A 25,573-nucleotide genomic window follows, 5' to 3' on the forward strand; every position below is an offset into this window, starting at 1 on the left:
TACAGAGACAAAATGTAACCGTTTCCCAGTGTGTAACACTTATTGTAGTTAAAATTGTCTCAGCCAAGCAATAAACCCCAAACTTTAAGATGTTCTTAAGAAATCGTAGGTGTAGATGTGTGACAACAGCCAAGAACTATGAAAACCAGATAGTGAAGTCTACATCTCAGGACGCAGATGTACAGATCCTACATCACAGTCACCAGTTTGTAGTGCTTTCATCACTATAATGTAAGCATCTCAAAAATTAAGTCAGAACATTCACGAGAGCAAAGAAGATACAAAATTTCTTAATTGTATCATACTAAGCAAGAAATTAAACAGCTTTAATTGAACAAACACATGAATTTAAAATAGCACTTCTGCAACCTTTCATGAGTAGCTTGCTGTGCAAACACATCAACAGAAACAAGTTTTTTTAATATCCATTATTGCAGTATCTCTCTCAATCAACTGAAAAATTATTTTTTATGCACCAACCATGCTGATAAAGCAAAGTCCTATCCTACAGGAATTCCAAGCTTAGGCAATTTTAATGTTGTCTTATAGTTAGCAATCATCAGCTACATAAATAAATGAACTTAAACTGTGATTTCTAAAATAAAAGCAGGACATAAAGTTTCTAGTGCAAGGTAATCAATTCAGGTAACTACTGGTATTACAGTTTTGTTAGGACAGTCACACTTGACCAGCAGGTAAAGCAACTCAACCAAGATTTTAATAGCTCAGCTTGTATTTTGGCAGTGTTGACAGCTTGTGAGAAAAAGAAAATAACTGTAGATATTTTTCAAATCGATTTAGATTTCTGAACAGCAGAAGCCGTAGTCTTTCAGGATGCACTATTACGCCTTTTTCTAGAAGTCAGAAACCTGCCACCTTGATGTCACAATCCAAGTTTTCTGTCTACACATTTTCAGCTCAAGCCTCTTAAATAAAACAAACACACTTCCAGGAATAAAGCCACTTGCATACACAGGCAGATATCTTTTCAAGCACAGCTTCAAAAAAAAAAAAACCACCACAAAACCTAACAATACACTAGTCAGACAGAACAGGCAGCTGTTGCCAACCTTGATTAAAGGTTGAGCAGATCTAAAATAATCAGTTGTAGTAAATAACAATAGTAAGGCTCTACTTTGATGTATTTAGAGTAAGCCTTAAGTATGTCTGAATGTGCTTCTCAAGACATTCTCAACCAAAAAAGTACTTCTGTACTTTTTATTTTGTGACTTGCAGCCTCTTGTGGAAGATTTCACTCTAATGGTTTCACTTAAGATCTCATTAGTTTTATGAAACTAATGCTTAGCAATTGAAAATTAAAAACTCAGTATTCTGACATAAACTCTCTGGTACCAAACTGCTGTGTCACTAGTGTTGTTCACTCTTTATGGAAATACAAATAAAAAAATCAAAGCCACAAAAAATACTAAATATTTTACCTAGATAAATAGATTAAATATTTTTCCTAGAATGTGATGCTTCATAGGGTAGCAGTATCTAAGAAAGCTGCTATTTGGAGTAAGACTGAAAGAGAATTTGTATTCTCTAGAGTATGTTTCAACTCTGAGCTGAAGAAAACAGTCTGTGAATTGGTTCGACTAAAACCTTTTCTTATTGTCATTAAACTCAGTACAGCTATCAAAAATCAATTTTAGACTGCATTTAAGTCAATATATTAACTTAGTAACACTTCATTCTGTTGCAACTTAACGGTAGAATATGCCACTAGTCTTGTGCTCAGACCTATTCATTCTTAGGTTTCTACATTTCTAAGTTTTAAACCATTGCTTGACTATTCAAACAAGGAAGTAACACGCCAGTAAAGAAAGTGACTACTGATTTGGAAGATACTGCTCTTCAGAGTATACATAATTTTTAAAACTCATAACTGACCTTTACCTAAAATTCAACTGTTCAATTACCTTTATATTCATAAACATACAGCCTGAAACAGTATTCTTGCTGTAACCTTATCTATACAAATTAATGTGTCAAATGACTTGAGCACTTCCAAATCAAATTGTAACATAAACCAAATTTTGCATCCCTACCTTAGCTGGTTCACTAGTACTTATGGTCTTCAAAGAAAAAGCTCTTTCCTGCTGTGCTTGAACTTTTGAGGTATCCGCCTGAAATTGCTCTCCAGCTTCTCTATCCAGTTCTTCAGCATCCTACAAAAAGGGCAGTGGGAGGGGAAAAAAGAAGAGTCTGTGTTTGCAGTCAAGTTCTGACTCTTCTCCCCTTTGAATGAGTTTTGTCACCATAATCAGCTTCTGTAACTCAGAAAACCTATCAAAAAGAGTAATTGAAGTAGTGGGCTCATACTAGCCTATGCTAACACTCAAAATGTATAAACACAAAAATACCCATAGAAGGCAATAAAGCCCAGAAAGGAGGACACTTCATGCAATTCACTAATAAAAATTTCAATCTCAGAATGAACTGCACTTCACACTCCCGTTAAATTATAAGAATGTGAAATTGAAATGAGTTTACTCAAAACACTTTGCAAAAGTATTGTAATGGCACTTGACTGCTCCCTGTTCTGTTCTTTGTTAGAAGTTTTAAAATGTAAGCTGTATTGTTTTTCTATCCTCATATACACTTTAATATTTTTGCAACCCAGTTTAGTTTGCCATAATGCCTGTGAAATAAACCTCAGTACAGAAATCAAAAATATATACAAAGGATCCAAGAATCTCAACCTTTACTCCTTAGACAATCTAAAGTGGAAAGTTTTCATTTTAAATGTGAAATTAGAGTAGTTACACTTGTTAGTGGCACTAGAAGAATCCTGTGGTTGTGAAGGGGTCTCTGAGTTTAAACTAGAAACACTGTTCCTTATTTCCTTACGAAAATGCAGTCAAATAGCCTAAGCCTGTTGATTCCTTACAGGAAGGAACACATACTGACTTACTCCAAGCTCTTCAGTTAGCTCCTACTGCCTTGACAAACACTGAAGTCAAATGAGTGTGAACATTTAAGTATAATCAGTGAAAAAGATGAAGATGTATAAATGGACATGTTCAATTTTCAGAGGATAAATACACAAATTTTAAATGAGTTTGAAGTAGGACTGGCAAGTTAAATTACTAAACTGTTATAACAAGGGTAGCTTCTGTGATGTATTAGCAGTTCAGTCTGCTCCTATCAAGCAAAATTCCCAATTCCACATAAAAATTTAATACAGATAAGTTCTTATTTGTAAACTGAAGTAACAAAACTGGAATGGTTGGAGAACATTGAGTTGAGTAACAGATCTGATTATGTTAATATAGAAAGTAGAACTTGACATATATAATTTAAAAGACAGCTCACAAGCAACGGAAAAAAAATCAGAATGCCTTCACTGATCTCGAGATTCATGTAGGACATTCACAAACGCCTGTTAACCATAACCTACTAATCTTAACTTATACTTAGAGCCACAGCAGAGACCAGATTTCAATAAAAAAAAAACCCTGCAGGCCTAGCACTCCCAGACTGAATTTGCCTCAAAAGAAACAAGGGAAATCAACACAAGTTCCACCTCCACATAGACAACTTGAAAATAAAATTTAATGTAACAGGAATTTAATGTTTCAGAACTTTTAATAAACTGAATATGTGATAACCATAAAAGCAAATCCAAAGCAAGTATGACTGAAGTTTTTGCTTTCCCTCCCTAATTCATCTAGTCAGAGTCCTCTGAACATTGGTCATTTTGTAAAGAATGTAAACTATGAATGGCTGCCACAACAAACACAAGCAGGATGCATTCTGATCATGAGCTATTAAAAGCTTTCTCCCATTAGGAAAGTACTTGTTTCATCTAATCAAACATGATTCAATTGCCATGTGTAGTGCAATCTGCTTTTGCTAATTTCACACATCTGTTTCAATGCAATTCTTCAAAAGCTATTTAAGTAACACAGAAAACTCCAACCATCCTCAGTTTGAAAACATTCTTTCCCTCATTGAAATCTGACTCACAGAGTAGCTCCACCAACTGAGTTTGAAGCATTGACACTTATTTCACATAAATCAGATTAAAACAATACTTCAAAAAACAATTATATTCTCACACAATTGTACTTGAAGACAGCTTAACAGAAAATTTCAATTTCTTTCATTCTCCTAACTCGCTATATTTACCAAAGCAGCTCATTCAAAGGACATGAGGAGAAGGCTGCTCATGCAGAGGACAATTCTACCTGGAAGCATCCCTACAGTATAGAATACAGACTGGATAGAAAATAAGTAATTCAGGATAAATACTTTCCATATATTTTGTGGTTTTCTAAAATTCAGCAAAACTACAAATTATCCCATGTTCATCTTGTGAATACAACCACTTAAGGAAATACTAGTAAAATAAGGATTACTTTAACTCTTGAGAAACAATTTAAGACAACCCAATCCCATAAAGAAATTAATTTTCCAAAAAATTTTTTATTCAAGATGCTAATATCCAAAGATAAGGCAATTTTATGAATTCCTTGTAATTGCCTTTAAACCATCCAGATTTTACCTGTGCAGGAGAGTTAGCTTCTTCACCCTGCTTCTTCTTTTTCTTCTTCTTTTTCTTGGATTTGCCACTTGCAGAACTCTGAAGAATTGGCTCCGCTTTTTCTCTTTCATTATCTGAGATCTTCATATGGGAACAGAAGGTATTTAGCATTTAAAATGACAATGAAACATACCTTCTATAGACTAAACATAAATTGATAGCTATAAGAAATTGCATATACTATTGGAAATGAACACAGTCTTATCTGTTCAATTCATTCTAAAACGACCACATTCTTTACATGCTATCTGGTAATACAGGTAGAAGAATTTGGAATGGAAAAGGCAAGAGGGCACCGGGCACTACTGGCATGGAATTGCTATTTTTCATACTGAGAATTAATTATTGGCAAGATTTATAAAAGCAGATCTAAACCTTCCCAGTATATGCTGATAATGTAGTCCTTATAATTATGGCAAGACAGAAAGGTTTAACATGGAGCTAAGTGATTTCTCTCTTCTCAATAACACTCAGTGTTTTCCTTCTCTGTGTACAGAGCAAACACAGTCGTGCTACTCTTATCAGTGTAACCATGATGAGAGATTACCTTTATAATTACCCTTCAAGTTACTTTAAGAAATGGCAGTGGTAAGGACAAAGTCTTTGAGCTAAGGAGAAAATACCACCTTTTACCTTTTGAGTATCAGATCTCTCTTCACGCTGAGGAACAGAAGCAATTTTTTCTTCATCTACCCAGTTTCCCCACTCTTCTGCTGGTGCATTCCAATCAGAGCTTGGATCAGCTGAAGAAAGTCCATCTACAAAGATTAAAAGGTTTTTTCAGGAATATTGCTTTACTCTACAGGTGCTCATTTCCAGTTTAAAAATGAAAGAACCCCTAGACATATATATTATACACTTCTTGATATCAAGATATGAATAGAAATTTCCTGTATTTCTGAAAAAAAGGTAGACTTTTATCAACGAGTGGAGGACTTTTTAAAGTAATGACGGTGATTTTACAGAGCCTAATCACAGCAACAGCTAGCTAGATGCAGTTGCTTCAAGGTATTTTTCTAAACTATGTGAAGAGGAACAAATTTATGAGTTGTTCTCTGTCTTAAGCTGCTCTCTGTATTTTCTTTCTAGCTTGTGAAAAAATTAGGATGAACTGTAACACTGATCAATCTTACCTTAGTAAGATTCCTTTACAAGTGATATATCTGAAATTGTAAATCTTACTGATTCAAAAGTATTAACATTGACATTTTTAGTAATATTTTTTTCTAATACTCTTAAGTCCATACTCTATTTTGTTATTATTCATTTATGATGGAATGATAACTTTAAAGGGTCAGTTACATAAAAATTAAAAATATCTGAAGGGAAGAACAAAGACTTAGACCGTCTGCTTAGTAGAAAGTTGCAGTGAGCCGATTTTAAAACAGAACACGTAGAAGATTTCATTTTCATTTCTCATTTATATTAACATCACAAATATTTCTCCCCCCCAGTCTGTACCAAATTAAAGAACAGGCAAATTTGATATGCAAACTATAGTGGGAGTCAATTTAAACAACTGAAAATAAAATCAAAATAAAAAGCAGTAATAAATCCAATTAAATTTACTGGCAAACATTATGAAGCCAAAAATACACTAAGAGATCTTAAGATTAAATAGAATACTTAGAATAGTTAGAAACTTTACTAATAAAAATATTACCTTAATGACACCTACTTCAGATGCTAACATTTATTGATTTGGATAAAAAAAATTTACTCAACATCTTTCAGTTTATATACTGCCCTCTCAGTAAAAAACTGCTTAAGAAATCTGATCTTAGTAATAATAAAAATTAGTAGTATTTGTACATAGTTTATTTTCTTCAGTTTCATTTTCCTGATCCTGATAAAGCAGTAGGTTGTATCTGTGTATCGCTGGCCTAAACTTGCATTTGCCCACCTCTGTTTGTGTACTCCTAGTTGACAACTATGTTGAAATCCTATTAACTGAATATTCAGCAATAAACATTCTATGCTCAGAAACGTGACTCAATTATGCTTTTGATAAAATATAAAACAGATGACTTTCAAATGATTAACTGAAATGTGCTCTCCTTATCCTGAAACTAGATAAAAGACAAAAGCTAAGTTTCAAAATTATCTCGTAACAGAGCAGTCATGTCAACAGTGGTGGAGTCAAGGACTACATCAATCTATTCCAGATAGATGAGAGAAGGTAACATGCAAAGCTGCTTTTGTCAACTTCTGGAACAATTGTTCAGGTCAATTTCTGATGAGGTGCAATATGCTTTTTCATAAATAGGGAGGAGAAAGTGGGGAGTAAACACCAAATTTACTACAGCTCCCAAGTAATTTCCATTATTTCTAGCCCATAGAAATATATGCTTTCTATGTATGTGTAAGAACTTCCTAATGTTTGCTAAATGAGAAAGCAAGTAAGATTAAATGAGTCTGATGTCACCTTAACTTTCCAGTAAGGTACAAAGATGCAGAAACAAACTGACTCAAACTCTATCCTACTAATTACATATTTTGCAGACTTGCAGTAGATTTTTCTCATCACTTGCAGGAAGACTGTTTCATTACAAAGATTTTTCTACCTTAAAATGCATGAGCTCTCTCACTTCTGAGTTTGAATATCCAAGTATTTTCCTAAAAATCACCCATTTTCTATCAGAATTTACCAAAATACTTCTAATTCCTTCAAACTATCCATTGGCTTACAAAAGTCAAGCATTTCAGGTTTTTCTTCAGATACCCACCACAGTCCAATACAAGTAGCTAATATAAATAACTACACTTTAAGAGTAATTAACACTTTGTTAATGAACATTTTAGAGGAACATACTTAACCCAGACCATTCGTCATCAACAGGGGGTTGAGCATGACTTAAATCCCACTGAAAATCAGAAGTACCAGCCTGAGAAACTGATTCACTGTTGGAACCTGAAAGGGAACAAATAAAGTTGTACTTGTAAGTTAGCAAGCTCCCTGAAGTTTTCGTGCGGTAAGAAGTCCAACCAAAGTAGGAAAGGAAGGCAAAAGGCTCAAAGAAAAACATCAGATTTTAAGAAGACAGGAAAACTAGTAGGCCCTTGTGCATAAGGTATATTCAGAAAACAAGGAAGCTGAAGAAAGAAGATGAAATAAAGTCATGAGAAGAACACAAAAAGAGATAAGGGTGAATTAAAAGCAGTCTCCTCAAACTGAAAAACACAATGACATTTTAAGGGTAACCCAATAAGATCTCTTACATGGAGAAGCTTAAAATAAAAGATCACTAGGAAGAAACTTCATTAAATACATTGAGCATCAAACAAATTATATATTACTAATAATCCAATTCTCATTTAAAGCAAAGGTTTCAAGAACATAAAAGCAGCAGGACAAACAACAGTAAGACCAATTCCAGTCATGATAACAGAAGGTGTTACACATCTAACATAACTGTTTTCAGAAAAATAAACAACAAATGAAACAATTTCATAAAAAAAGTAAACAAAAACTAATTTTAAGATTTATATAAATGAATATTTTACTGTATGATGAAACTTCTGAAATTCAGTTTAAATAGAACTTGGGTCTCTATTTTACATACACCTCTGCAGAAGATACCTCAGATGACAGAAACATGGACATCTCATTTCTATTGTGGTCACTTTATATTACAACATCGCTGGCTAAGGTGCATCAAAGAAAACTAATATACTTCACTATTTCATATTTCTCTTGAAGTTGAAATGGTGGTATTACAAATGAATCTCAGCTCAGTGTGCCATCCTACTTCATTTAATAAACTCTCATAAATTTTAGCTTAGAGACTGAACTTGGATTAAGGTGGCTGCTTGGGATTTTTTTTTTGTTTTTTTTTAATTAAAACCCTCTGTACAATGAAGGTGCTGGACACTAACAACAGTTTCAACAGTTGAAAGCCTGTAAACTGCAATACAAGTAAAAATAGCTGAAGTGCATAAGCACTTGGTCAGCTACTTCTGAAAAAACTACCATGCCAAGCTCACGGCAAGAGCAGAAAACCTGACATATGATCCCTTTATTGTATAATAAATCATTGTGGGACTTATGTTAGTTGTTTAACACACAAGGTTTATTATAAAGACAGGTTTGTACTCTATCGCACACAACCCCTCAAAAAAGAAACCCCAGAGCTTCAGCATTTCCACCTGTCATACAGAGAAAAGACTCAAGACTTCATATCTTGCCTCTGGAATATATTTTCAAAGTAGTGATTCAGCTCCTTGATGGGGAAAAAACTCAATTATCAAATAACAAACCTCAGAAGACTGGGGTAAATGGGCTTTCCTAGAAAGAAGTCTTCAGATCTCTAAATTCAGACATCACAACATTCAGCAATCTCATATGCCCATTATTTAGACTTAACACAGTCTAAATAGATTTACACAGATAAATAAGAAGTCACAGAATCAGAGAATGATTTGGGTTAGAATATACCTTAAAGTTCACCTCATTCCAACCCCTTCTAGTTCCAACCTTCTAACTAATATTCTGTGATTGATCTAGCTTTTGATTATCCACTTGAAACAGTTACTTTACTGCATAATTTCAGCATAACAAAATAGCTTTTGAAGTGTCTTCCACCTCTTTGCAGCACTATTTTCAAAGAAAAATGAGAAAATGCATATTAGTAACACTTGGCAAACTCTATTCCACCTGGTGAAGTAGAAGACAGTGGAAAAATCTTTGGAAAGGCACACATACCAGAAACTCCAGGAGTTAATCCAAATGAAGAGAAAGAAGTAGTATTCTGTTCAGAGGTATTAATCCTTGCATCCACATTCCAAGCAGCTGTGGGGGAAGGGGAGAAAAAAAAAAATAAATGTCACACACTGTTGGCAATGTCGAAAATTCAGCTATTTAATTATGAATCAGATCAGAAAAGCACTGGCTAGTGCAGCCATGATGACATTTCACACAACTGAGGGCATTACTCAGTGCTGATAGAGATGTGACTTTATGAACACACAGCTTGAAACCATTTTCAAACTTTCTAAGACCATCTTCCCTTTACAGCTTTTTCTATATACAAGCTTCTCACAAGAGAAGTCAACTGTTTTTCGAGCCCCATACAATTATTCCTCCCGTTACTACAATCACTAAGTTTTGAAAAGTACATGTAGATGGAACACAGCTAGGAGTATATTATATATATGTTAAAGAATAGAATAAAATTCAGAACAATTTTTGACAAATAGGAGATACTGCTTAAAAATGAAGACAACTAGACTGTTATATGTAAGGCAGAAAATAAGCAGAAACAGCCAATAGAAACTAGTGGCTTTTACTTAGAATTACATTTACTTAACTGGGGAAAAAGGGTCTAAAAACTGAACAGGTATTCCAGGTGTTGTCCAAAAAGCAGACAATTGCTACCTCCCAATTTACTGACTCCTGTGTTAATGCATCCCAGCATACTGTTGGTGTCCTGTGCTGCTAGGGTCTATGGTTGGATCATGTCCAACTTGGTGCCCACTAAGACCCTTTATTCACAAAGCTGCAATCCAGGCAGTCAATATCCAGCCAGGGTTGCTTCCAACCCAGATTCAGCACTTGACATTTATCCTCACTGAATTCCTCAGGTTCCTGTGGGCAAATTACTCCCATCAGGTTTAGGTCCTTCTGGATGGGATCCCTGACCTGGACTGTTTCAACTGATTCCTGCCCCCACATTTAAGCTTGACATAATCTGGAAACTGGATTTGAATGACATGGTTGCCTCCTCCAGATCACTTTAAAGATGATAAACAGTTCAATTCTAAGTACAGCCCTGTGACATTCCCTTTGTCAGCCACCAGGGAAAGTAGGACTTATTGACCATTACCTTGGGCCTGACCAGTTTTTCACCTGTTCTAGTTTGGATACAACACTGTGAGCAACGGTATTGAAAGCATTAGTCATCATGAAAGACTTTCACTGCTCTCCATGAAATTATTCATTTTATAGAAGCAAATCAGCTTGGTAGACATGATGTATCCTCAGTAATAAAACCAAAAAAAACCAGCACTACAAACTGCCTATTAGAATACAGAGCAGAACACATCTAGCAGAACATGAAAAAAGCCCTTTACTTCTACTTGGCAGTGGTAAAGCTTCCAAGGGTATATCAGATCTAGCCTTGGTAACTATTTCAAAATATGCCAGAGAAATAAAAGAAGGTCTAGACTTCTTCTAGCAGATTATGGCTGGGGTAAGGTTGTGTTTTGGATTTATGCTGAAAACAGGGTTTGTAATACGGGGATGTTGCTGAGCAGTGCTCACAGAAGAGTCAAGGCCTTTCCCACTTCTTGTATCAATGACAGTAAGGCAGCTGGGGCTTGTCTTCCCAACAAGAAGTTGGAAGAGACACAGCCCGGACAGGTGACCACAACTGGCCAAAGGAATATTCCCTACTGTGTGTCATCATGCTCAGTATGTAAGTCAGAGGGAGAAGGAGGGAAGGGAGGGACATTTGGAGTTATGGTGTTTGTCCTCACAAGTCACCATTACACATGATGGAGCCCTGCTCTCCTGAAGATGACTGAACATCTGCCAGCCTGTGGGAAGTAGAGAATTATTTCCTTGCTTTGATTGCATGCACTGGTTTTGCTTTCCCTATTAAACTGTCCTTATGTCAAACCATTGGTCTGCCAGCTTTTCTCCTTCCGATTGTCTCTCTCATTCTGCTGGTGGGGGAGTGAGTGAGCAGCTGGATGGAGCTTGGCTGCTGGCTGGGGTTAAGACGCGACAAGACTGAAGTAACACTGCTGACTACAAGGGAACGCTGCTTTCCAGAAGAGATGAGGATTAGTTAGACTGAAAAGTGGGAAGGGCCAGGTTACAGCACTTACTAATAAGCTGATGATTGTTGCCCAGAGAGAAATCGAGCAATCTCTTCTCCGTTATTACTATGGACAGCACAAGTAAAAAAGGCAGAAAATTGTACTGAGCACTAAAAATCAGTTTCTAATGAGAAAAACAGTGCAACACTAAGTGTCACAGAGTTGAACAGTGTTTATGCCTAGGGCCTAAAAAAACACCTGCCAAAACCACAGACAGTTGATTTGATTACGTTGGACCAACAGAATAGATTTACAGCCTGGGTTTTAAGACATTATTTAAAAGAAATTATGCTTTAACATGGCTTAGTTATCATGTTAACATCTTAGATCTTAGTTAACATCTTCAGAACTTTATGAAAATGATATATAACACTGCATTCCTTCACAGAAATAATTTTATGTCAGATAAGCTCAAAAAACCCAGTTTAACTGTACACAGAGGCATAGATGCTAAGCCATCAGAACTTACAGTAAATGGAAATTGTTCAGCTTGCATTTCACTATACCATGTCAAGATTTTTTTAATATATAAGCATAAAAGGATTTCAGAGATCCACTACTAAAGAATACATTTATGTAAAAATGCTTATGTGAGGCAAGTTCTTGGAAATAGCTTACCAATAGGAGTGAACAAAGAACGCTCTTTCCAGGGCCTGCCCACCAGGCTTACACCCCAGTCCTTTCCATTTCCATTAGCATCTCCAGTGTCTTGGCCCCAAGCCAATGTCTCAGTCTTCCTCTTCCCAGCTGCAGTTGAAGGAACAGATGTCCATTTCTCCTCCCCTACACCAATCTGTGAGATTTTTACAGACTTCTCATTCCAGCTTCCTCCATTTACTGTATGGCTTTCACTCAATCCCGGAGAAACTTAAATATAACAATAATAAAAGGATTATTTAAAATAAGAACTGGATGAAGAACTAAAATATCACTTATATGCACATTCACTTAATAAAAAACCCCATAATGAACAGCAGCTTTGCTACACCAGCGTGATACAGAGAGGGCTGCTGCTCTGTCTCAGCTGATTTTCCAGTTCAGATGATATGCACCATCTGTCTACTAACTTGAAGAGGGAGGAAAAAACACAGGGTTGATGTATTGGTGAACTGGTGCCTCTAGATTAGCAGAAGGGTGGGGAGGGTACTTTCAACACTGTCAGCTAATTTCTCTTAGAGAGTATGGGGATGACTTGTGGAAAAGCCCATGCTCTAAACTGAGAATATTTTCTGTTTCATAACTGCATGCAGCAGTTCTCCAAGCAGGCTGTAGATGAAATTACCAAGTATTAGAAAATACTTCCCAAACACTATACGGGATTTACAAAGAGCACAGATATCAAACTGAACATATTGTCCCTCACAGTAAGAGATAAAAATCATAGTAACACTCAATTTGTAAGTAAGGTATTTCATATTACACTAAAGTAAAAGACCACAACACTGCAAGAGTCTCTGTTACATGTTACCCTGATGAGAAATTACTAGCCGCTGCAAGTTAACTTTGAGAAGTCAGACAACAAAAGTTTTTTAAATTTATGTCCCTCTAAAATATAAGGGCTAGTGTACCCAGCCTCACTGCCTATATATCATAAACCTTTCTCAAACTGCTTTGTATTTCAAATCCCCTTTCTTTTTTTAAATATGCAGTGAAAAAAACAGAAAAACTTTTCTTCTACAAGCAGTTAAGAAATATTTGCATATTAGAAGTGTAACACTTAAAAGTAAGCCAAACCCTCATACACAAGTCAGTGTCATATGCCAACAAAAAATACAGACCAAACATTTCATTTTTCAAATGAACTTGTAACTCAGGCAGCATGAACATGTCCAATTCAAGCTGGCCTCACTGACATATAATTAATTAGGTGAGATATGCCTAGATTTTCTCAGACAAATCAATTCCAAAACACAGACAGCCCTAAGGTCACCACTGCTGTACAAAAAACATTGCCCTTTCTCTACAGCACAAGCATTGCTCCTGTCAGTCAATGTCCTCCTAGCCCAATATGAAGTCTTAGGGAAAGGCAACAAAAGGAGAGACAGAAACCAAACTGCAGCTGGTAGAAAAACCTTTTTACAACTTTGAAAAAAGGCAGCTGAGGTCCTGAAGCAGGAGCTTGATTATTCTCTGTTTATTATACTACCCTCTTGTCAAAAACTTAAACTTCTAAATGACCAGCCAGTTTTCAATGAATCACAGAAAACTTAAGATTAAAAAGCATCTCTCTAAGTCACCTAGTCCCACCTTCTGTTCAATGCACATCTAAATTCAAAATTATACCATGTTATTGAAGTTCTGGAAACCATAAAGGCTGACTGCCCAGAGATGCTTTGAACTATCTCATGAAGAGCTTTGTTTGTCATGACCTGTCAGAATTTCCCCTTATTGAAACTTGATTATTGCCTCCCGTCCTCCCATTAGGCATTTCTGAAAAATACAGCTCCCTCCTTCTCTGCAACGTTTGAGAGTAAAGCTCTCAAAAACAAGCAGAAAGAGATTTACTTTCTGGATCTGTATGCTTTTAATAACTCATTTGCTGACTTGCTTATTTACACTAGCTACTTTTGATTAAAGCGACACACCTAATGTTGTAAGTAACAACCACCTTGATTTCATTATGTCAAACTAATTCACTTCAAGTATTATTATAACAGTATCTGCTATTAGAAAACTGCTAAGATTCACTAGTCAAATATTTTAAGCTATGTGTATGACATAGGTCAAGTATATTCTTTTTATAAACACGTATTTATATGTGAGGACTTTCAAAACTAATAAATTTATGCATCTCAAAGGAGAATATAAAGCACTGAATAACTTGCATATTCAACCTGAAACAAGTGTAAATAATCAGGACTTGTAACTCTTTGCAGAGAGCCCTTGGAGCTCTTTGCAGTTATCTGTACCAGGGTTTTCTTACAGCAAATAATTAATTAACACAAATGAGTAAGTCTGAAAAGCTAGCATAAAGAATTTTAAGCTCTGCTGAAAATAATAATATATATATAATAATAATTATGCTCTGTACATAATTTTTCTTAGAATAGGTAATCTGTCTGAAAATTTGAAATACTGAATTGTATTTCTACAGGTAACACAGACTGTTTTCAACTTATTCAGAAATAACTGGAATTTAGAACTATAACGTGTATAGCCAAAAGAGCCAGGTGTACAGTAAAGTTCCATGTCAGTAACTCAAAATCCTGCACTGACCGTTGCTGTTTTCACTTCTTAAAATACTTCTCTAGTTACTTATGATGCCCAATAACGAAAACTTTTTACCTTGTGGAACTGATGACTCCCCCTTTGCAGGTTTAGAACTGTTAATCTGTGCATTCAAAAGTACATCACCTGATTAAGAAGTAAGAGGAAACAAAGTGAGATGAAACTCTTCTAACAGCAACACGTACAAAGCTAACAATCCACTACTAATGTTTTAAGAAAAGACTATATTAGTACCTCACAGTAAATTAAGACAACTCCACAACACTAAGGATAAAATTAAAATGCTCTATTTTTTATTGTTTGTGTTTATGTTGCAGACAGAATGCACTCTAAGTGACTTAGAACCCATATACCAAGTAACTGCAGATTTCAAAGAACTTTAGCTACTTTTCCAATCAATGAAGAGCATAAATCTAAAACACAGGTTGTCATAAATAAGCAAAGAGTGGATCTAAGTATTTCAGACCTGTAACTATTTCTAACTTCTACCTTACCATGAAAACACTAGATACAGCTGAATTCTTTTTGGATTAGTTTTGTACAAGGTGACACATAAGATACAAAAAAAATTATGATACATAAAGGATTCAGACTGGAGAGGTGACACTAGTTATAAGCAGCACCAGGGCATAGAGAGAGCTGGAACTACCATTTCTTGAAGCACTGTGTAAATGGACGGGAAAAAAAAGGGCAACAGGAAACAACTAATCTAGTCCTCAGGGCAACAATTATGCACTCAGTCAAGGTGAAAATGAGTGTCAATGAAACAGGAGGATGAGGAATACAAATTTCAATAAATGGTTCTAAGATACCAGACAGTTGTTAGACTCAGTCTTTTTGCCACTTTGCTAGAACATCAAGTTTCATTTAATTAAAGCACCTATTTCTCAGTTTTACCCAAATATGAATTCCTGTGCCTACACACACTTTAAACCAGCCCATGCAATCCTTCTGTTCTCCAACAGCAGCAGCAGCCGTATCTACTGAATCTTCAGCTACGGCAATTACTACTAAATCTCAGCCACATGTGCCTTACCATTATGAAGAGCTTTAGTACAGGATGCTAATAAATCTACATTGGAAAAAAATGCCTACATGTTAAGCAGTGAATTGTATTTTAAGAGAACTTCAGGGGCATAACCTTCCCACAAGGAAGTACTCAAAAAGGTAAGGAGTTGGTGCTGTCTGCAGCAGTGCTGAGGATGCCTTTGAAGTTTCTAGAAACAAAGGGCAGAGTCACAGAGCACAAGGGAAAGAACAGGGACAGGCCTATGTAGCTGTGCAGCAACTGACAATGCACCAGTGTGGATGGAGTCCAGTGTCTTAGCCACTTGGTCCAAAACACTCTCCTGAGCTTCCCCAAAATTATGGCTAGAAAAGGGGGAGTTTTGCAGAATGAGAAAGTACTTTTACACATCTTAAAATAATTTCTTCAAGAGTTTCACCTCCAAATATACCTAACATACATGCAAAACAGAATCACTATTTAAGCATTCAAGTAAAGTTATCTTTCTAGGACACATTCACAGACCTACCAAGCATCATACCTTTATTTTTTCTGAGACCAACTGGAAGTGATGATGTAGGCATCAACTGTTCAATGGATACAGTAACTGTGTTTTCTACACCCTGGAGATTTGATTCTCCTGAGCCACCATCATTCAGCACTTTGTCTCGCTTACGCTGCTGACGCTTCTCTCTGTTACTGATTTTTGTTTCCCAAGCTCCTAAAACATCACCCAAATGAAAATATTACTAAGTCAGAGAGGAAGGAAAGATTTTAAGTCTGTATCGCATCAAAGAGAAGTCTGAGGGCAGTTTAACCAGTCAGCTTCAACCTTAGTTTGAAAACACTAACAAATGGCCAAAGTTAAGTTTTTCTGTGATAATACATGGCTTCACAGAGCAAAACATGAGTAACGTAAGCACCCTACTATCCATAATTTCTCAGTTTTTATAAGATTATTTAAAAAAAAAAAACAGTTGAAGTTACTAAATACTGTTGTTTCAAATATCAAATTTCCAGATATAATATGTGACTAGGGAGTTATGAGTTTCTTATGTTTCTTCATGAACCAAACACAAGTAAATCTTAAGCAGCATTTAAGCCATAATGTTTGCATTTTGTGTATATTTGTGTTCAGTACCTTCATCAGCTTCCTTTCCATCTTGACGAGATGAATCCTGAGCCGTTTTGGAATCTCCCTTTGATTTCTTTTTTTTCTTTGACTAGAATAAAAATAAAAATTATCTTAATGATTACCTACTGATCACCTGGCATAGTGATTCAGAATTCCCTCCCCAGCCCTCCCCACAAAATAAAGGAATAAATTTAAAACAGATTCTCGCAACAACCCTCTGTGAAATACTTATGCAGCACAAAAATGGCAGGTGGGGGGAATGTTACTTATGCTGCAGAGTACAAAGCCAGGTAGAAGAAGCTATGTTGGCAGCATCACAGTCACAGAGGAGAAATGTGCTGTTTAGCAGGCAGATACTACTCTGTCAAAATTTGTTTTGTGAAGAAGTATAAACTTTAGTTTCTAAAGTAGTTTTGGTGCAACAGGTAGCAATATAGAGTGTTGAAAAGATAGTATTGAGAAAAAAAAAAACAAAATATTGGGAGAAAGTTTATTGCAGAAAGCCTCGGAGCAAATTGACTTGACTACTTTCATAGAAAGAAAACACAGTACTGAAAAGCTTTTCAACCTAGTGAAGAAAGACCAGATAAACATGAATGAAAAACAACAAGACTTTTAAAAGAAATATGATTACCCACTCAAATGTTATAAGGGGAACTATTCACTTATTCACTGTCTCAGAAATATTTTAAGAATGCTGGATGCCTTTCTGGGATACATCTGACAGAGTCAGACTAGTACCTAGTAGAACTCACCTGAGTTCCCCACTGTTTAGTTTTCTAGTCCTAAATGTCAAAAAAGTGTCTAATAACCTTGCTAGGATTCAGAATTGGTAACACCTAATTTATTACCACAGTTTCTGCAGACATTCTATGGGCCCCCACAATGGCATGCAGTTCATATGCCTTAGACTTACCATGCCTCAAAAGTAATCTGTAGCTTCAATACAAGTGCTGAGAGCAGTATAGCTTGTTAGTGCAGCAGAGATGATAAAAAATTCACTGCTTATATGCAATGCTGCATCACCACACCCTTAACATTTAGGTAACTGATCTGAACAGTTAACTCATGGTTTAATGTACTAGGGCACCCAAACTACAGATGCAGCCAAACTGAATTCTCATTTGCTCAGCAGACTACCGACATACCAGCTAACTAATTTCTGAAAAGCCTCCAAAAGAGAAGGGCTGGTTTCAAAAGCAACCTGAGAAGAATTGGCTCTAAAATCATGAACAAATTATTTTCTAGGGCAACTTCTAAGGAAAGAATTAAAAAGGAAGGTGAAAATTAGCATTAAAAATAGTTATAAATTGCCTCTTCAAGCTCAACCATAGAAAGATTAGTAAGTTTGTACCTTTGTCTCCCATTTGCAGTTACACTGAGACTAGAACTTGAGATCCTAAAGTTTCCATCTGCAAAGCTATAACTACCCAACTGTCCTCTGGCACTAAGAGAACACCTGAAATTAATTCAGAAGTCTCCCAGACAACAGTTCAAGATGATTTCCAAATTGTAACTTCAGTTTCCTTATATAACTAGCTCCTATGAAGTATTGCAATCAAATTTTACACTTTTCAGGAAAACATCAAAGTTCAACAGCCAAAAAAGAAGTTTGTGATTAACAAATACTGTTTTTAAAAAGATCAAGAATGCAAATCCTGAAAACGTGTTTTACTTTCCTAAACCATGTTACCCTATTCTGAAAAACCAGAACCATTATTTTTTATCCAAATAACCCACCACCTGCTAAACTTTGTACTGTACCAGTTGCTATCTCAGTACCAAACTGACAAGAGATGCTAAAGCTGGAGCAAGCCAGCCGGTCATTTTGCAGAAGTCCATGCATTCAGAATGTCACCTTCTGCAACACACAAAGATGCCAGTGTTGGCTCTGCCAACAGCCAAAGAGCACATGAGGAATACTGCAAGCCTGCCAAAATTTTTTAAGTCTTTTAGATGCATTGTGCTCCATGCAAGAACAATAGAAAAATAAACCTTTCTTCTTGATCCCTAGTTGAGGAATTATTTCTAGTATTCAAGACAATGCAGCTATGTGCTTGCAAACAGAATGGATGATGACACTTTAACTTCCCACAGTCTCATCCACACAGTCACTTAAGTAAGTCTCTTACACTAAACATTAAAAAACCCCCTATACTATCGCAAGTTACTAATTGCAGAATCATAAGCCCTGTGATGAACAGCCAGAGTCCAGACATTACCCAAAGCTTTCCCTCCCACAAAGCAGAAAAACATGCAGAAAATTCACAACCCTGAAGCAGCCAAGAAATACAGAAACACAAAGAATGTGTGATTTTCACTGAAAGCATATAATGAAGCATAAAAAATAACCACATCCTACAGGCCATAGATTATATGTATTCATATATGTACACACATGCACATACAACTTCAATCACAGCCATTGTCTTATACCATTCATCCCAAAGATGGTGCCCAAAGACACACAGGATCCGTTACAACCTCAGTAGGTTTATAATGTTACAAATGTTACAGATGCACTGAGAAGCCTCACTAAATAATTATAAGCCTGTAGAGATACTGTAGTTCTTAAGGTTGTTCTTAAGTATACTTTTAATTGAAGGGTAACTATTTACCCCTGACCCAATAATTTTTTGCCCAGGGTCCCCCAAAATGATATGAAAACACAATTTGAATAATCATCCACATCCATGCAGTGGTACTCGTTTCCTAGAGCTGCAGCTTCAGCTTCACATTTTAAAATTCAGACCATTATGCTTGCAATTTTAAGGTGAAGTTGAGTTTAGGATTTAAACACATTATCTACTTGAAAACCTGCAGATAGAGTTATTCATTCAGGTTAAAACTGTGTTACGTTCTTGGGGGAAAAAACCCAAGAAAGTCAATCTGACATGCAAAACATGGGGAAGAGAAAGAGCCACACAGCATGGAACTTTAAGGCAAACATATTTCACAGAAAAGTCACTCAATTTGCCAATGGCAGAAACATTTAAAGCCCTATAGCAAACTAAAATGATACAGTCTTTTAGCCAAAATACTAACTTCAAAAGAAGTTACTGGAGGATAGTCAAGTATATTTATTAAAGCTTGAATGAGCTAAAGAAATGACAACAATCATGGAATGGCTTGGGTTAGAAGGGACCTTAAGGATTATCTAGTTACAACCCCAGCCATGGACAGGGACAACTTTCAATAGACCATGTTACTCAAAACCCCATCCAGCCTAACCTTGAATACTTCCAGGGATGAGGCATCCCCAACTTCCCTGGGCAACCTGTTCCAGTTTCTCACCACCCTCACAGCAAAGTGTTTCTGACTGCTTATATGTAATCTTTTATTTTTCCTCAGTATAGCTACAACAAAAGCATTTTATTGAAGAAAGTAAGTCAGAAAACAAAGACAGTAGGAAAACTTCATGCACAGTGTTAGCTAAAGAGCCAAATGAAAAAATTATCAAAAGTCCCAAGCATATCCATGTTGCCCATAAATGACAGCATATATGATAAGATTAGTCCTCAAGTTCAAAAAATAACACTGCCAGTAATACAGTTACCTTTTAGATTAGACATTGCAGATTCATGTTTAAAAAGATATTTTTAATGTAGCTATTTAATTTGCATAACAAAAAGTTCACACCAGACTTCAAAGCTGACACCATCAAAAAAAAAGAACTCTAATTACTAATAGATACAGCTGGCAAAAGAAATAATCAGGCACATGGTCTTAATCCTTTGAATAGTGGTTGCCCAATTGGTAGACCATTTACAAGGCACTTAACAATACTATCATTATGCTGCATCCCCATAGAAGCCATCAAGATGAAACAAACTTTATTTCTGTAAGCTTAACACTGTGTCACATGATGAACAGAGATATCAGTGTTCAGTGGGGAGCTGGGAGTGGGGTTTCCTTGACAAACATTCTGTGATAAGACAACTTCTGATGTCTCAGAAGTTAAGAAAATACTACTTTAGCTCTTTCCAACTTCAAATTAGATTAGTACTCTAAACAGTAAGAAATCTGCCTCTTCATTCATATAAGTAACAGGATTTCAACCCAAAAACAGAGTTATTAGATACTGAAATAATATACATCAAACTTCAACATTGTTGCTTTGTATCCATAACTAACCTTTTCATTCTTCTTTTCTGTGTCCACAGGCTGCTTTGTATTGTCCTTACGGACAGTTTGTATTACTTCATCTTCAGATACATCAAGGAAAGACCGTCCATTAGGCTGCGTAAACAATGAGCATAAATAATAAAAAAATTAGAGAAAGCAGATGAAGTAAAGATCAAATTACATTACTACTGAAATGCAATTACTTGTTAATGGAAAAATGCTTGTAAGACTACTGAATAGAGCAAACCAAATTGTGGATTGGTGTTCAAAGTATCTACTGCAATACTGTATTTACCAAACACAGAAATGAAAAAGGAAAGAGAACAGGTCTTCTCATTTCATCTCACTCCTATTCAATCCAAGAATTTTATAACAAAAGGTAAATGTCTGAAATTTACCAGCTTTTAAAAATTACCTGTAGCTGTTCTGAAAACCGATTCAGAACAGCTACAGTTGTACGTGCCATAAATTATCTAATTAAATTAAAACAAATACCACTTTGTAGCAGTTCAGCAAGAGGACTAATTTTTAAAAGTAATTTTTACATTGACCAAACATCTGCAACTTCTACGCATATCCCTCCCAGCTCACTTCCTTCACAAGTTAAACTTCATAGTAGAGCAGAAATTAGAAATCAAACATAAAGCATGACTAAGCACGATACCCCATTGTTCTTTTCAGACAGCCTTGATTACAGGCGTTACATTAGTCTATCATGTCCCCCTCACAGAATTAAGGAAAGAAAATGAGCATGTATTATTCAACATATAAAATTAAAACTCTGGACAATCATTACATGAGTCTTTACCTTTGACAGCAAAGGCATACACCTTAGCCTACATATTCCCCGTACAGAAATGTAGTAATTTAAGAGTCATTTACTTCTAACAAAAAGCTATGACTGAAGTAAGTCTGCTTAATTGCAGAAAGGATGAAAATATGCATGTATTATACTACTGTGAGCCATTAATTTCAGTGGGTGAAAAACAATTGTTAAGAATAATAATTTACAGAGTCCACCCAAATGTCACTGGTTCATGTTCAGAATGACTCGGATAAATTAATGACTGAAAACTAAATAAGCATAAACAGCTACTTCAAAGTTGCTTTAATTCCTCCAATTCTTTCAAAATAAATTTCAAGCTCTGTTACCATTAGTTATTCTTTTGTTATTAAAAACCCAAAAGTTACTTTAACTCTGCATCACAAACCTAATTGCTTTCAAGTGAAACAAAAGCCATATCACAACTTAGTGTGGCCTATTCCTTCAAATATTTGATCTGATCCTCAATTTAACTGTTACAGGCACTTAAGCCTTGCCACATTGTATTATGCTTACAAACCACCCTCCGCATAATTTCACCAGTGCATAACATAGTATTGCTTACTGTAGTTAGCAAGCATGCCAACTTCTTCAAAGTAACTATAAATAGAAATTGAAAGATCAGGTCACCTAACCCCTCTTCTCCTGCAACAACCAGCTTTAAACTGGACTTCTCACATCTAATATGCAGTATATTTCCCTCAGCATTCTGAAAATGAAGTGTATTTTACGAGTCTGTGTCTAGGAACTCTTATCTAAAGGTTCTTCTCAACAAAGTCCAAATTATTGGTATATTCCACAGGGATAGCAAAGAACTGGTATTTAATCTTGAAAACAACTCAGTTCTTGTGCCTCTCTATTTTCTCCAAAGCCTATCTAGCAGTAAAGTTAGATAACATATTTGATGCATCTAGTATTGGATGTGTATCAAAAAAGTTTGCAGCCAACTAACTTTTTAAATTCCGTACCTTGCTTTGCTTCTTAGCTATTACATATATATCTTAAATTGAAAACTACATTCTTAATCCCTCCCAACTATTCAAGAAACAGAAGTTTTAATATTTAGTTTAAAAAAAATTTCAGCTGTTTCTCTGAACTAATAAACTAGTTCATGTCCATTAGAAAGCCTCTGGAAAAATTCACCCACATGACTGTTCAAAATGCTGTCTGATCATCTGATCATGTAAGCAACAACATTTAGAAATACATTTGAAAACTTGCAATTTGATACATTCCGGGAGAAATACATTCCTTAATTTTAATATCCTTCTTTTCAGTGGAAGCTTTCCACATTTATTTTCTGCCCATAGATGAATCATTGAATTTCAACCAAAATCCACGTGACCATTTTTGGATATATCAAAGAAAGCAACAGAAACAGGAAAGAAAAAAAAAAATCTACAGTATTCAGAAATGTTTCATTTTAAAAAGACAACCACAGCACAAAGTTTGAAACTTTATGGGCAATATATTAAACAACCACTGACAAAATGAATTAATTCAAAATTGTGCAATTTATTATTTGCCATCTTTTTTACCCTCATCTTAAAGCTCCAAGCATGACGCAACAAGGCAGAAGTAATGCTGTCAGTAGCAGTACTGATTACTGAATGCTTTTCTTGCCTGAGGACCTTAAAATCCCAATACTTAAATAAATCTTTTTTCACACACATATGAGGGTGTTAAGATATACCAAACGTAGAAAATGTTTTGCATAGACTGTCAAAACGACAAGTATTCCTTAAACACGGTAGTGCAAAGGATAATTCAGTTTCATGCTTCAACCAGTACTAATGAAATTGTTATCACTCAATCTTACAACACTATATTAGCCAAAGTCCTCAGTTACATATTATAAAGATACCTCTGCTTAGAATATCTTTGGCCAATGGAAAACTCTGTTTCCCAAAGTTTCCTGTAAGCTTCTCTTCAGAAAAAAACTAAACAATTTTCTCTATGAGGCCTGAAGAATCCTACAGCTATACTTTTGTCATTTGACCACAAACATACACAAACCAACATGAGTACCAGCTGAAAGTATAAAGTCTTTACACAATCTAAGTGCAAATAAGCACTAAACAGCCATAGCCCAGAAAGTTCTTTCATTCAGACCAAATATGAAACTTCCTCAAATGAATGCACACATACTTTTACTAGAGTGTGTAGCATTTATTCTCCAGGCTCATGACAAACAATAGGAAGGACATAGTCAATTTGGTATTTTCCACATCTACAAATAGATGGAGTGAATGGCTTCTGAAAGTGGCAGCAGAGCACAGAAGATGGCTACTCTCAAGTTTCTGTGGTGTTTGGCAGATTGCACAGAAACCATATAAGAACAGCTTCACCTTTTCCTGCTGAAGTAGGAGAGAGAGGCACAGTCATTATTCATAAGGGGAAGGAATAAAAATTAAATATGAAGTTTTATGGACAGTAAAAAAAATTCTTAATGGGACCAAAGAGCTCTGCCTCCAGGAGTTAAAATAAAAACTAAAAAAGAAAAATGCAGCTTCGGGTTTATTGCACAGAATCTGATGTAAAGGCACCATGATACCTTGCTCCAAGCAGTCTGAGAAAGCCAGAACTGGCTCTATAAACTTTAATGTTAATGAATGCTAAATGTCTGCTTACAACAAGTAAATAAACAGAATCTCATAGGTACTACTGCATTCAGTCAATGCAGCGCCACTCCAAGAAACCTATTTTACTAGGAACATGAGGTAAGTTGTACCCTTGCAATATAACACTCTTCCTCAGAAAAGCTACAGTTAAGAACATTTCTGATCCTGACAAGTGTTACACATCACCTGCCATACAGTGAGCTCAGTAATTCTGTATTAAAGTAACCCTACAGCTTTTACTTAGACATCTGTAGTGTGTTCTTAAAGCCACAGACCAGTTGCTCTAAGCTTTCTGAAATGCCCACAATGGAAATCTAGACCCTGAGCATAGCAAGCTCTGTAGTAAATCTACTTGTAATAGGCTTACTCTTTTCCCCTTCCAGCCCTCAGTATTAGCATCACAGCACACAAACCACACGATGAAAATGACCAGGCAGCCATCAGTAAGAACTTTTGTTGCAGCTTTTAAGTTTCCAATGTTATTTTGAGAGTTTTTCACATTAAAGTCAGAAAACACTGGGACATGCTAATATTGGTCTCTCTAAACTTATCTTGGAAAATGAGCACAAGGAAGGTCTATTAAACTTTGTCACTGGTATAAACTTATTTGTACTACAGTTAAAGATTCAGTTTGTGCATTTCCTTTTGGAGGAAGGTAGGATTTTTTTCACCTCATCATGGAAATAAAGAATACACAGCACTATAAAAATAATTTTTAAAATCTTAATGATACAGGATGACAGCTTAAAAACAACTTTGCTCTTTTGATTACAAAAATATTTGCTCTTACATTGTCTTAACTTTATTCTATGCCTATGTAAACCACGCTCAATAGAGTACAATTATTTATATACACCAAAAATGTGGTTTTTTATATAAAATTACTAAAGTTTGCTTTTATGAAGCCCTATACTACAAAGCATTGTCAAGTCAACAACCCCTAACCTATCACTCTATCTTCTGTATGGAGGCATTTTTTTAATGTCTTAGGCAGAGACTTGCAAGAGTTTATGATTTGTTTTCTTACTGGAGTTTCAACTAAACAAATCAAGCAAAATCGATCTAATTTCTAGGATTAGTCTTTGTTGTCAAGAAAGCATAACATATTTATTTAACACTGAAGTATCTGCTTCTCCAGATGGCAAAAAAATTACATCTTTAGCATGCTTTCTCCAAAATGGAGAACCTAACCACACTGCAAAGATTCTGAATCACGTTTCCTCTTCTTGGTTCTCAGCATTCAGTCTCTTGTAACTTCCAGAAACAA

The 25,573-nt window shown here is 35.6% G+C and overlaps 1 protein-coding gene across 2 annotated transcripts in view; it reads right to left on the reverse strand.

Moving 5' to 3' along the window:
• MTDH (metadherin) overlaps positions 1-25,573 on the reverse strand; it is a 30,276-nt gene that overhangs the window by 2,948 nt on the left and 1,755 nt on the right. The window contains exons 2-11 of one of the 2 annotated variants that reach the window (XM_014256640.2): positions 20,872-20,976; positions 16,744-16,825; positions 16,144-16,323; positions 14,654-14,722; positions 11,987-12,235; positions 9,252-9,338; positions 7,362-7,460; positions 5,183-5,307; positions 4,511-4,630; positions 2,052-2,171 (exon numbers count right to left, since the gene is read on the reverse strand). In XM_014256640.2, coding sequence (XP_014112115.2) covers positions 2,052-2,171; positions 4,511-4,630; positions 5,183-5,307; positions 7,362-7,460; positions 9,252-9,338; positions 11,987-12,235; positions 14,654-14,722; positions 16,144-16,323; positions 16,744-16,825; positions 20,872-20,976 — 1,236 coding nt within the window. The remainder of the gene's footprint in view (positions 1-2,051; positions 2,172-4,510; positions 4,631-5,182; positions 5,308-7,361; positions 7,461-9,251; positions 9,339-11,986; positions 12,236-14,653; positions 14,723-16,143; positions 16,324-16,743; positions 16,826-20,871; positions 20,977-25,573) is intronic. The other variant, XM_014256642.2, reaches the window with a different exon arrangement.

This window comes from Pseudopodoces humilis, chromosome 1, assembly GCF_049639895.1.
Source record: "Pseudopodoces humilis isolate 2021_Gansu_Grassland_sample_001 chromosome 1, ASM4963989v1, whole genome shotgun sequence".
Taxonomy (NCBI): Eukaryota; Metazoa; Chordata; class Aves; order Passeriformes; family Paridae; genus Pseudopodoces; species Pseudopodoces humilis.